This window comes from Nothoprocta perdicaria, unplaced genomic scaffold (assembly GCF_003342845.1).
Source record: "Nothoprocta perdicaria isolate Ctin4 unplaced genomic scaffold, notPer1 scaffold_312, whole genome shotgun sequence".
NCBI lineage: Eukaryota > Metazoa > Chordata > Aves > Tinamiformes > Tinamidae > Nothoprocta > Nothoprocta perdicaria.
The window spans coordinates 278,561-292,924 of NW_020455547.1; the positions used below are offsets into that span (position 1 = coordinate 278,561).

General features: G+C 38.8%; 1 protein-coding gene across 1 annotated transcript in view; it reads right to left on the minus strand.

The window, feature by feature from the left end:
* TNIP3 (TNFAIP3 interacting protein 3) overlaps nucleotides 1–12,849 on the minus strand; it is a 63,006-nt gene extending 50,157 nt beyond the window's left edge. The window contains exon 1 of the mRNA XM_026042723.1: nucleotides 12,446–12,849. Coding sequence (XP_025898508.1) covers nucleotides 12,446–12,520 — 75 coding nt within the window. The 5' untranslated portion in view covers nucleotides 12,521–12,849. The remainder of the gene's footprint in view (nucleotides 1–12,445) is intronic.
* Nucleotides 12,850–14,364: the final 1,515 nt, after the last annotated feature.

Consider the following 14,364-nt stretch of genomic DNA (forward strand, 5'->3'; position numbering starts at 1 on the left):
TTTTTCTTTTTCCCCTCCCATGCTTGCACAAATAACTGTTTAGAAGAAGATGCCTTCTTCCAGGGAATATTTGCAGTTGACCGTGGGTAAACAATGGAAATGAAGGCATCACTTCTCTGAAAGAGATACGCTGGTTGTTGGCAGACAGGAAGAAACGTGCTTTGAATGCAAGCACAGTGGTGAGAGGGCACATACACGTCCGCTAAATTTCATATAAAGACTGGATTCTTTCCACATTTTTCTGAAAGTTTTAATCACCTTCAGCCTCTCTTTTCATGGCTGCTAATAGTCAGCATAACTGACAGTGAAAGGCTTTTCACTCTCACCCATTAAAAAACCCTCTAATTTTCCTTTTTGTGGGGAACTGAATTGAAGAATAATATCTGTTTACAACTGTGCTACATGTGCAAGACCCAAGTATGCATCTGTCTGTGGTAAAGCTAATAACCACATTAGAGAGACTGTTCTCTCATTGTAAGAGGTCAGACACCAACATTTCTAACATAGTTCCCCATCATATGGAATGCACAAATTAACAAACAAAAAAGCAAACAAAAAAACTCACCTATGGAGGCCTTCCTATATTTCATTCTACAGAAACATAGCCTCAGTCTTGCTTCCTGTTACTGCAAGAAAGGATTATAAAACTGGAGGAACTCCTGATCTTAAGCTGCTATTTCCATTCCTCATGACCCTAATTTTATGGAAACAGAAACCTTGGGCTACTCAGATATTCTGAAAGTGTAGAGGAAATACATAAGCATTAGGGACCAGTTAGGAAAAATGCAAAAATTATTTAAAAAAAAAAAAAAGATAAAAGTTGTTAACTTTTTTTTTAAAATAAGTTTGTTTGAAGTAATTTTTTAAAGTTGAGATGAGGTTGCTTTTCTCTTCCTGWTTTTTTCTAATAATAAGAGAAAATACAATTGCTTGGAGCTCTAGGAAGCTGTAGCAAATACAGTTTTACTTCCTCTATGTACTTCTCACTGAAGATTTTATAAACTGCAAATCCATCTGTAATTATAACTTACTCTAAACATTTACAATACCCTCTGTGCATCACACCTAAGGAAGGCTTAAATCAAAGCAGAGCGCAACTTAGATAAACATTAAACGATTACCCAACAAGTCTCTTGAAYTCTAGCAAACATTTAAGTTTTCCTCAGCCTAATTTTGTAAAAAAGAATAATTAGCTTTTGCAAAATACCAGCTGATGGTGAAAAGAGAATAAGCCTATATGAAAGCATGATTCAGACAAAATACGTCCATAGCACTTAAATACCATTGTTAATAATAATAATAATAATAATAATAGCAAAAGCATTAGCTCCATCTAATGATTAAGTTTATTCATCAGAGATATTCTTCACATCATTAGAAAAAGAATGTTACCTAAGTTTACTGGTTCACAGTAAGATCCCTTAAAAATATTTTTTCTAAGAAAGTCTCCTCAAATTCAGTCCAGAATGTTTTAAAAATATTCTTTCGCTAAAAGCATTAGATAAAGGCTATAGAAATTGTACAAATCTGTGCTTTTTACTAACTTATTTCCTTTCCAGCAATATGTTGTAAAATCAGCAGCAAGATTCTTTTTAAAAATCAGAGCATTAGTGTAGGGCCTTCAGCAACCTTGTGGTCCTTTGCAGTGCTTAACAACCACCAGATCRTCAGTGTCTCAGTATGTGAAACACTGACAGGACTTGCTATTAGCATCATGCTTTTTGCATTTTTACATTCTTAGACAGAAAGAGTCAAATTCAAATCGCCATATTCCATTTAAATAAGACCATAAAAACCAGCAGGTGCATGTGTGCATGGGGAACAGACAGAAGATCTTTCCGAGTTAAGGAGCAGCAACTGAGCTGTTCTTGTGCAGCACAGAGAAATGCAGAGGTAGGTGTCACCTGCAGAACAGGGGAGTTCAGATAATGGCCTGAAGAAACTTTCAAGGAAACTTTGAAAACTAGGAAGGAAATCCTGAACTGAAAGACAGAGCAAATTAAGTCTTCTGAGAATATACCTGGACTGTCTGTACAGCTTTGTAGGCAGGAGAATGCAAAACCTTGGACTAYTACGAACTGAAATTTCCCACTCCCRTGTACACGCAGGCAYAGACAGATTACAGATCTAGTTATGCTTCAGCAAGACAATGAGCTGTAGCCACTATCAAAGGGAGTAAGAGATGAGAGTCTCAGAAAGCAGCAGGTTCAAGCAACACAGCCACAAACAACAGTAATGTAGATACAGGGTTGATCAAATTTATCATCTAGGCAATTTTGAATGCATAACGTAAAACCCCTCAAACAACACTCTGCCTTTTGTTGAAGAAATTCTAATATTGATTACTGGGAACTCTAGAGATACAAAACCGGCTAGTAATATTTTCAACTTGAGATTGATTTTGATCCATTAAACTTTAAGTTGTTTACTTCTTACTGGAAGTGGCATTATCACAAATGTAACATACAATACCAGAGAGAAGACTGCCTGTTACCCTACAACCCCCAAACCTCTGTTTTAAACTACAACCTATGCAATGGAACAGRATTATATTTAGTAGCAATACACTTTAGCAGTACGAATCCCCTTCAGTTTGAAGCAAACAGCAGCAGTGACTCATTACAAAGCATTTAAGAGGGGATTTCCTACCAAAGTAAAACATCAATGAACATTACAGCAAACAAAACTCAGCTAAAAGAAAAAAAAAAGCACAAGAAGGAGATCAGGGATCCACCTGAGGCAAACTCCTCACGTAGGAGCAGTGATGTCTTATTGCAGCCAGAGTTGCATGATCTGGACGGATCTCTTATTCCAAAAGCGAAACTAGAAGAGCTCTCGCTCTAAAACTCGACTGAGCCAACATGAGGCTGCCTGCCTCAGGCAGCAGTGGTTTTGTAGCATTGGCTTCAGCCTGGATTCTGGCACAGAAGAACGCTTGACCCACAATATGATATTCTGACACAGAACTAGCCTTCCTTTCAACTATTGCACAACGCAATAGAGAAGATTATTAAGAACTGGGCGATTACCCAATGTCTGGGCTCCACTCCATGAGTCAGACTGGAGCAGTCTACAGCTTTCAGTAAGTATGAAGGTCATTTTTGTAATTACTGTTTCTAGTAAAGATAAACTCCCACATAAAGCAAAAGTAGGCGGATGGTTACGATTTACGTGGGACATCTCATATGTAGGCTGAGTGAACGTGGGATGCCTCTGCCTTTGGCATTGAGTGCCTAGGAATAGGTCTTTCAGTAACTGGTAAGTGGCCCGTGAGGCAGCTTCTCAAAGGGTCCAGGCTCACCGGGTACAGCTGCAGCACTCACACAGCTACGGAAGGTCACGAGGAGGCAGAAGATTGAGCTGGGGCTGTCCTGCTGCCAACCCACAGCAGTGCCTTGCCCAGACGCACCAGCTCTGTCTGCTGCTGTGCAGCAAGCCCAGCCAAGCGCTCATTCCGCACTTGCTCCTCAGACAAAAGCTATTAGTGCTGAGTACAGCTTCACTTTGCTGTGAAATCTGTACTGAGTCTAGTTCACGTGCACTTTCATCACGACAAAGGCATGGCAACTGGAGATAACACCAAAAGAAAAAAAGAAAAAAAAAAGAAAAAAAAGTCCTCTGGTAATCCTATCAGCTGCCTAGGCTGTAGGACACAAGGAGCACGAAATTAGTAATTATTTCGTTGAAAAAATCTCATTTTCAAGTGCAGGAGTAGGAAGTAAAAGACATAAAAGAGTAGGAAGCCAAGTTAGTGTGGATTTATTAAAGTGAATGCAGTTTGAGGGATAGCAAAAACCTTCATTTTCCACAAGCAGCTGCTGCAGAAAAGCACCAACACTTCCACCAGCTGCCTGGCTAAGCCTTATTCACAGGTGAGAAGTGGCCAGACTCTATCTGTAAAGCTGCTTTTTGTTCAAACAAGACTGAGGATGGCTTTCTGGTGGAAAAAGCCATCGTGTTTGACTTGCAGATACAGATGTTATAGAGGTTCCTTACTACTACTTTTCTTTTTCCCAGAAGGCTGAATGGCTGCTCCCATGCCTTTCCTTGAGATGCAAATAAATTCATCAAAGGCACCAAGGATGTTAACCAAAAGACTAGTCACACAATCTCACAGAAGTGAAATGGCCTAGGTGGCTGAAGAAAGGAGAGTGGGAATGAAAGAAGTACAAGGCATGCAAGAGAAAGAAATAGTAGGTGTTTAGACAAAGCAGAAAGAATGAACATAGATTTACTATGCTGGACAAGAGGCCATAAAATTTTTTTAGAAGGCAAATCTTCCTCCAATTCCTTCTTCTGACTTGGTAAAGGACATTCATGGTACTGTGTACAGGCAAATGCAATGCATTCAGCTGGGCAAAGGAAAGAACAGTATCTTTTTAAAGCCTTGAAGATCTACATGCTCTGCTGCACCTCCCACACTGCAGTCTCTGCTTATCTACAAGCCCAGCAACAAAGCTCACCAGAAATTTTCTAAAGAATGATCCACTGCAAAACAATGATTCATTAAAACCAAACCCAACTTTTATACAGAAAGAGTTACAACACAGCTTCTTCTGTGTCTTTTTTTTTTTTTTTTTTTTTTTTTTTTTTTTTTTTTTTTTGAGAAGAAGAAAAGGGGTCAAGTATTTAGTGCAGAGATGAGAAGCAGGGCATAGTTACTGGTCTTAGCTCAATTAATGATCAGATGCTTAGGGCACCAAAGCACAGCCAGCTTTTCCTTTACACACATTGAGCAAATAGTCAAAATGATGTGAAAGGGGCCATGCAATGGGTGTTGAAYGTGAATTACTCCAACAACCAACAGTCGCATCTACCAATAAAACTGGTAGAGACTAGATCAAAGTGTCTAGTACTATTGAACTGTGGCACATAAACAGAATTTCCACTGCACTGAAACCCTAAGAAYTGACTTCTGCTTAGCTTGATTAGCTTCTTATTCAATTAATTTGCTTTGATCTATTCATTCAGAAATGTCAGTTTTAAACCTGAAGATCTGACTTGCAATGGAGTAATTCTAAAAACTGTACTGAAAGAGAATTGAATAGATGTTATAGAAACTGTCAACACTTGTATATTTTATCCTACCAACTACAAATTACAAAGACAGTCCTGCAATGCTGTAGATTGCTGGCAAAGTTAAGCCATACTCCCTGTGGATTATTTGAGTAACTTCTTTACCAAATAAGTCTTTGAGTTTATTTCTGCCTCAAAAAGAAGTTGCAAAAGAGCTATGCCTCTATAAAAAAGGACTCTGCAAAACATCCCACGAGGTGTCACTAGAGAAGCATCAGCCAAAACCTTCTGCAAAAAGCCTTCCCTATCTTGCTTTCTCTTCCTAGGAAGTACATTGCAAACAGATATGATGTTTTGCAAAAGTTATCAGATATGATGACATGAGGGCATCCACATTTCCCATTACAGCTTAAGTCCTTACTGAATACTGAATGAAGAAAATATCAATGTCCAACACAAAATAGACTTAGAAAAAATAATTCCTCTTCTCCCACCCAAGTTCTCCCTATGTAGAAAAGTAGGCATTACTTCAGAGATAAAAGTTAAATTAATACCCAAAAAAGGGGGGGGGGGAGGGGGGCAGAAAAGAGCCCAAAGGGAGTTCCAAAGAGAGTCCCATGTGATGCAAGGAGCCTGGTTCTCTATGCTCAACAAGATGTCATCCAAGGTGACTCATTTTTATCTTATTTTTATCTTGTAGGGACTGTCCTGCTTTTCTAATAGAACATCTTATGAAGGACATTCCCCTTTATTTCATTCATCACAAAGAACAGAAGAGTTGAGAAGAATCTATCCCAAATTGCAGAATCAGACAATATAATAGCCAAGGAGCCTTGCCCTCAGTGTGGTGTTCAGCCTGGACAAGGACAGTCTTAAACAGGAACTAAAGCAAARAGAGGGGGTAGCAAAGGGGATGGCRGATGGGAGAGGAGGTAGAGTGTTAACTCCCCCCCCCCAACACTGCACTAAATTGCACACCTCAAATAAGATTTCTGTCTGTAGATTCATACTAAAGTATGTGCATTAAGTGCAAAACTTAAGTGCATTAAAATGTTCTATTCTGATCCTTTTTGATCCTGAAAGATTATACAAAGAAAACTTCTCTAAAGGGTCATATATGAACTTCAAGGTTTTGACCTCTTTGGAGGCTCCTATATCTCATTGCAATGGTTCAGTGAGCATTTTATGCAAGGAAGATTCTGAAAACATAGCATAAAGCACAGTCCTCCTGGTATATGTTGATGTTTCTAGGTAGAAAGCTTATCAAAGCTTCCCAGAGAATTTCATCTGAGTTCAGTAGCCTACACAGAAAGGAAAGTTCAAAGGGTTTTCTATCCTTCCTCTAGCATAGCACTTCTCCAGGTTTTTAAGTAGGCAAACACCTCCCAGAGCTGAACTTAAGGGCTCCTTTATATCTCCCAAACACAACCTTGGTTCTGTTTCTAGCCTGTAAGTCCTCAAGTCCTTCTTTCCTTTGGGTATATTTTATTTCCCCAGAATCTCAGTCAGATTTTATTGCTTCTTGGCTAACACTTTCTGCAGACCTAGCTGACCCTTTGGAACAGCCTCCAGCTGTTGCCACCTTAGAATAAGATTTTTCAGGTCTGCTTTGCTGTTTTGATGATATCCATAAGCTAGTGTAAAGCCTCACTGAGAAGTGACTATCTCACCATCCTGCCCTTTGAAAAGGAAGCCTCACACAGACAAAACTTTTTTTGTTGTTGTTTTAAACTTAATTTTTCTTTTCTAAAGGCTTAAAGATGATTATTCACCTGCTTATTTCATTAGGAAAGGATTATTTCATTGACACTTCACCCTAGAGTGCCCTCAAGCCTCACTCTTTCCTGCTCCTGGAGGTGCAGGGAGGCAGCCTCATGGAACCTGGACACACATGTGAACAAGAACCCAGTGGACAGGGAAGGCACCAGGACAGGGCACACAGGAGCAGCAGTTTGCAAGAGCAGAGCACACATGTACAAGCAAGACCCTCTTCTGGTTTAGGTTTCCTTCAGATTTATGGTGAAATTCACCTTTCCCCAGGCATGCTGGGGGACATAGTTACCTAACAGAGCTGCAAAAAGGATGCTGAGCTGAGAAGATGAACCCCTATTAGCAGAACTATGACCAGTCAAGAATCAGAACAACAAATCTCTGCAAATCCCAGACCTGCCCAGAGGCCCAAATGTCRCCAACAGCACTGAGGAAAGACTACAAGACAACGTCTGTGGCCTTTCATCCTAATACAATTGTAATCAAAGGTCCTCAAAGTCCCTAGGAGTTTTGAGTTTTACCATATTTGGCCTTAGAACCATCAAGTAGCTAAGAGAGAGGAGACAAAAGGAGGATGTGCGCGCCCGCTTGCACTATACCACTGGTCCCACCACTGTCTCCATCTTGGCTGTCCCATCAAGCTCAACCCRACTCCTTTTCATCACATAGCTATTCCTGACACTACCCCAAGCTTTAAAAACAAGGCAGAAGCAGCCAAGCAATTTGTTTACTTATATTTTTAATCAGAAAGATTACCATAATAAGGAAAAATAAATCAAAAACAAAGCCAAGTCAAAGCACAAAACTATATCCCATAAGCATATGCTCCACATATATCCAGGAGTCTGGGACTCCAAAATTCTTTATAGCAGCTTCTGTGCTATCATATCTTCACCTGCTTTATTTCATTTCAGATTTTACAAATAAGCATCAGGTTTTTTTGAAGCATGATGCAAGTTGAAAGAGACTTCCATTTTTTCCTCATAGTTTAAGTAGCCCTGAATATACAGGAGGCTTATCATCCACTTACAGCTCTTAACGGGTTGAAAAAATAATTTTACAAAAAACCTCTACTTATATTCTATAATAAAGCTTGTCATTTTCCTGTATATTTTATGACTCGGCACAATTCACACAGCCTCATACAGTTTGCTCTAGCTGAGTGCCCACAGCTTAGGAGAACTATGGAAATGTAATTTGGGAAATATGGTTATTTGCCTCAGTGTTTCCAGGGCTCTAACCTATATTACTACAGATTAATAGCTGCATTTTACAGCAGATCTTAACAAACTGCTACATTGTTGCCTTACACAGTTTTATTTTTTTGCCTTTGCAGCTCTCAGCAACATTCTGTCCCTCCATTTTGCAACTGCTATTTTTGTGCATAACATGTTTTAATAAATATTTGTATTAGAAAGATTTTATTTCCCTTTCACCTTTCCCCTTTGGCTTCCCCTTACTATGTCATTAGATTTGGAAAGCAGGCTGTCTACAGCTATGGATCTTTTAGTACACTCCTGGGAGTTGGGAAATGAGCTGTGTGAGGCATTTCAGAGTCTCAGACTTTTGTTTTAATTTMTATTTCAAAATTTATATGCTCAATTTCAAAAACCAAACAGACACATCTAAACGTAGTGTTTGCTTGTTTTGCTCTGGAAATCAGGTTTACCAAAGAAAAAGGGAAGATTTCCAATGGTTCCTCTCCATAACAAAAATATAAAAATATCTCATGTAAGATTATACAAAAGAACAAAAAACTTGTATTGGATTATTTATACAGTTGATCCTTGATCAAACTGAGCTACTCTAACAACAGCTTTAATATTCTAGCTCAGGGTTTTGCCCTCCCACACTTTCAGAGCACGGCTAAGCCCAAGAGACCTTACCTGCACCTCTCTGGGAAGAATTCGCTCCTAGACCTAACCAATTTCCTGCAACCCCCCCTATTTCAGCAGGACAAACATCATTTCAAAGTTCCAGAAGGGAAAGCTTAGATGTCCAAGCTGCCAAAATGAGACAGCTTTTGATTTCAGCATCCTCCAAACATATCAGTGTAGCAGCCTTGCTAGCAGGGTCACAGAAATATCATAGAAACCCCAAAATCCCAAAGATGAAAACAGAAAGTCTCTAAGGTATTCCATGTCACATCCAACTCTCATTTGGAACTGAAATAACAGATCCTAGCTTTATTACCCCCATGACAGAGAACAGACTGTATAGCCAGTTTATTTCAAAACACCATCACACACAACTTTTTTCCTCCCCCAACACCTCTCCCCCTRCTCCTTATAACGCTCCTTTCTAGAGAGAGAAAGTGCTAAATCTAACCCTGTCCCATGATCAAGTGGCTGCTTTCAAAAGCCTGCAGGACACTAGCTCCTTTCGGGCAGCTGCGCTGTAAGAAAGGCCAGCACTGCCTGTGGTGTGCAGCACGGGTGCCACCTGCAGCTCGCAGCTGCCCACAACACGCTCCACACAAGACCGTAGACAAGATTTTTCAGGCATTTTTGCCATAAATACACACTTCAGAATTCAAGCCAAAACAAGATGCAGCTTTAAAGAGTGTATTTTAATACTTTAGCCAGGGAGATGCTATATACTTTCTGGCTGAGTGTTCTCGGATTGCACCTTCTTTGAAACGCTTCAGCTATGAACCAAGTCCATTAATAGCTGAGCCTGGTGCTCAGCACATGTGCCTATGGAAACCATATGTTAGAGGCAAGAGATGAGAAGCAGAAAGACATGGGATTTCTAATGTCAAACTCATACAAAACATTATACAGAGTGCATTATATGGASTCACAGAATAAAGTTACTGGACCTTTTTATAAGCTATCATTCAGCTGTTATCTTTACAATTATCATGATGAGGACYATATTTTCTCCACATTGGTTATTTGAAGCAGGAAAATTATCTCTCCCAGTGCAACAAGGAAACAGTGTACAGAATGTAGCCTTTCATTTGTATGAGTATTACAATTCAGCCACTTTACTGAGTGACCTGAACACAATATATTTAGCAGCTTTCCTACCTTTCACAGCAAAATCAGGATCCTAGCAGGTTTAAAAACATATACACATATACATATATATAAAACTGTGTATATTTATAATACATAAGTAAAAGAAGAATCAATTTACATGTTTGTAAAAGCTGATTTGCAGAGCAGAGATTTTACAGTGCAGAGTTCAATTTGGTTCTTTTTTACTTTTTTAAAAGCTCTACTTCTATGTTATCTCCCCAGACATTTCCTAGCAGGAAGACTGCCTCCACCCAGCCCCTCATCTCAGCATCTATTCATTAGGGCATTTACCTTATCCAGGTTGTACTGACTCTTCCACTTATTTTGCAATCAAATCCACTCCTTGGCGGAAAGCATATAAGCTGTAATATAACCAGTAACCTTCCCAGTACTCATACTGTTATGATTTTCACCCTACCTCTGTCGATTRCAGACTGTGCTGCAAATAACAGTCATTTAGGTCTGCTTTAGACTGAGCTTTGTTGTTCATAAACTCCACTTCTTGCTCTGCAATCAGCAAGAATTGACTTTGGTATTGACTTGGTCCCCAAGCAGGAGCTTAGTTCTCTGGAAATTGGAAAGGACAGACTGAAAGTTTGCAAGTTGCCTCTTCATTTGGAAAAACAAACAACAACAAAATATAAACCACTAAAACTGTTCTTAAATAAGTACAACCTAAAAATGTAAGAAAGAAGCAAAAAACGTAGGTTAAAAAATTACTGACTATTTATTTTATGAATAGATTTCTTTTTCTACAAGTGGAGACTGCTTTTACTGCTGTAATTTCCTCAGCAAATATCTACCTGCAGAAAAATTGGATAGATAGCATTAAGAACAAAGCCATCCAAAATATTTTCTCCTCCCAAAAAAGATGGTTGCCTAAATAAATTCACTTAACTTTTATATATTCAGGCTAGAATTCACTATTCAGTGATAGGAAATACTCTCATGCAAGTATACAAATCTCTTAAAAATCAGCTGCAAATGCAAAGTTGAAACCTGTAAGCCTTGCCACATATTTTTTTCCCCAGAAAATTTCAGACATCTCCCCTCCCCTAGTCCCTTCCCCCCCCCCCCCTTCTTTCCAAAAACCAGACACATTCAATTCTCTATGGAAAGAGGAAATGAAATAGGGAATAGGCAGCTCTAATCACTGCAACTGTTTATTGACAAGGCAATAAAAGTAAAATGGCAATTTCTAGCAAGACAGCACAAAAAAACCCCAGAAATCCCAGAATAACAAAGATAGTATCATATCCTAATAGCAATACTGGGGGAAAATGAAAACCAGAACTTATTAAAACAGCAAAAAACATTTGCATAAGTTTCTAGCATCTCAACAAATTTCAGGAACTGGAGCCACTTGCAATAACCAGGCAAGCCACATGAAACAATTATAAGGTTCATTCATTAGAATGAACATGACAGGTAATCTGCTAGCCAGGATGCAGAGTAAATTCACACTCCAGTTGTCAGATTTCAGCTACTTCTTCAGAATCTCCTCCTGTTCTCACATTTAAGTTAAACCAAGCAATACTCCATCTAGCCCTTACCTTCAAGGCTCTTGGCATAATTCAGCCTTTCCCAGATACCCTCTCTCCTCTACTGAATCACCTACTTTAACAGCTTTTATCCTTCTCAAAGGGCTGCACGAGCAGCATGACACACAACCAGTCCATATCAGCTAACGACGTAACCGACACACAGACAGGGCTACCCCATCACCAGGCTGAGAGTTAAGACACAAGGTCCTCCRATGCAGGTTATGCTTCTCTGCTGGCCTGGCAGTCATGAGACATGTGGAGCAAAGTCAGTCCCATTATTCCTTGAAGCAGGCTTGAACCAGGCAAACAAAACTCAGTATTTTTTTCATTGCCATTTTCCAACTCTCCATTCCCACTACTACTCCCCATGTTTATAATTTTTATTCTTCTTGTGTTCAAAAGTTGCTATCSCTACCATAAAAATAAAAACAGACAAAATTGTAACTTTGGGAGCAGCTTTGTTTTGTTTTTTATTACATGGCTTTACCATACATACTTTCAAGTCAACAACTTTTTCAGCAAAGCTAACCAAGATCACTCATCTGTACTTCACATGACCAAGCCTTTAATCAGACAGATGAATCATGTACATTTATTTAAATGCACTTTCCAACTGTGCTGGCTCTACTTTGTCAGTGAGGTTAGTCTTCAAGTATTTGCCCACCTTCCTGGCCAGCATCTCCCTTATTTTAGGTGTGCTTCCTTTTAAATCCATATTGTCACCACCACCTCCTTCTGAATACCTGAAATCTGGGCAGCACTCCCCAAAATTTAAACTGCAACCCAAGCTCTTAACTGCTCATTTTTCAAGCAGAAATTTTGCTGAGCATTTGACATAGAATATTCTGTGAATACAGCATGAGATTGAGACACTGCATCTTCACTGCTAGTCAATTAAAGGTCTTCAAATCCTGCAGCTTGGACTTATCACAAGATTATCTAGCTTTCAGACATGTTATGTCAAAAAATGCACTAATGATAGGTTTTATTAAGATGTAAAAAAAAAAAAAAAACAATACAACATTGTGTCTACAATACAACAGCTTATATTTAATGTAAATCTAACCTCTATGTCTTTGCAGAAACACTTACCACTTCTTTCCTACCATAACACTGGAACTTTTGAGCTCTAGTACCTTCTTCTTTAAAGAGTCCTCTAGAWCACATCTGTTAGGATGATAATAGAGGCTGGTACCTGTAACAGAACTGCARCTTAGTCAATAAAAAAGACATAAGTAAGCTGATCTTTAAACATACCCAAATAATCAAGTTTATAGAAGGTATTCCCAGTCTAAAACTTCTTAGCATGAGTCAGAAAACTTTGCATSAGCTGAATAATAAATCCATGCAAGTCCCTATTCTTCACAGAGAAACTTTACTAATAGACCTCTCGATTTCAGTCTCTTCTTTCCAGAAAAAGATCGTCTTCAAAGGAAATCGCAGTTATAATCACACGCAAATATTGCTGCTGTTACTTCCCAGCAGTACTCCAAAGTAATGCAAAGGGGTATATATGAGTCTGAGGCAGAATCTCATCTCACTCRTGCTGTTTTAGCCAGATGTAGCTCTTTGAAATGGGTATTTTTATCTAATACATATGCTAATGCAAATAGGAACGCTTTGTTTCTGGTTGTCAGGACAAGTCAGGAATCTTAACTTGTCATTGTGCCAGAATATATAAGATATAAATAATAATAATTAGTGTGTCAGAAACCAGCATCAGAATACCTTATTCAATGTAGAGTTATGAACATGACAGAAGGACCAGCTAAATTACTCAAGCATCACTTGGACTAGGTTTTCATTTACAGTTTTACAAGTGACTATATGAAAAAATCTTGAAAGTTACCACCAAGGGAGCATCAAGATTGCTAAGGTGATATAAGGAGTCACAGAAAAGAACATTAACAATTGACTATCTGTTCTTAGATCCAGTCTATTCTCAGCTGGAATCACTATTTCATATTTCAGTATGATTAGATCACAATATAGCACTCTAGATTACACTTTTTCCTCATGTCCACATCTGCAAGAAACTTCTGATTTTATAGATTCCGTTTGGCTCATGGACAGTTTTCAGAACTTATATGATGCCAGCCTTCAACTTGCTGGAAAACCCAGAAGTAACAAGATACCAGTTCTGTTGGACAATGATGCCACTTAGAAGATGAGGAAGGGAAAACAGAGGTTAAAAAAAATATCTATCTGTCTGTGTTTGTCAGAAGCAAAGAGCCTAGTCAGAACATCAACTGAAAGGCTTCTGTGAAGTCCACCAGATTCTGAGGTCGGTCCCTATATTCCTCCAGAATACACAACAATATACTTCAGCCCATAAGCCACATATCTAAAAGGCACGCTTAAGTAAAACTCACTGTTTATTCTATAGAACACACCTCTAGCATCTGCAGACCCTTGATTCTTTATAGCACTTTCTCCAAGTTCTACATTTTTCAGCAGGAACAATGCAGTTCACAGGTAGTACATTTGCTCTTGTATTTTTACCCAGAGAATTAATCTGTAAAGAAAAATATTAATTATGCATGTATTATTAATTTCCAATATGCTTTTCACTTACAAAAATCTGAACATGCATGCAAAGTTTAAATCTTCATATTTCAAAGTCAAGATCTGGCTGCTGTCTCYTTCATATACTTTGTAAAACAGAACTGCATCTCCTTCTGCATTTTTGAAATCTCAAATTTCTCYGTCCTTGGAGTGCAGACAGTAGATCTTACGATGTTAGACCCAGGTGAGATTGTGAAGTTGTCCCAAGAAAGCGTGCATATTTTCCATAGTTTTCCATACATTTCCATAGTCTTCTACTACTACATTCAACTGCGTATGCTCCAATGGTTTGTAAGCATCCAGACAATAAGTAAACAAAGCAATCAGAAATTGCTTGGCTTGCCTAGAGCAGAGGGCAAAGAAGCCGTCTTATATTAGCTTAGGAAGAAAAATATTTTTCTGGAAATCATGCAGTAATATTGTTCTCCAATACTTCTTATCTGTAA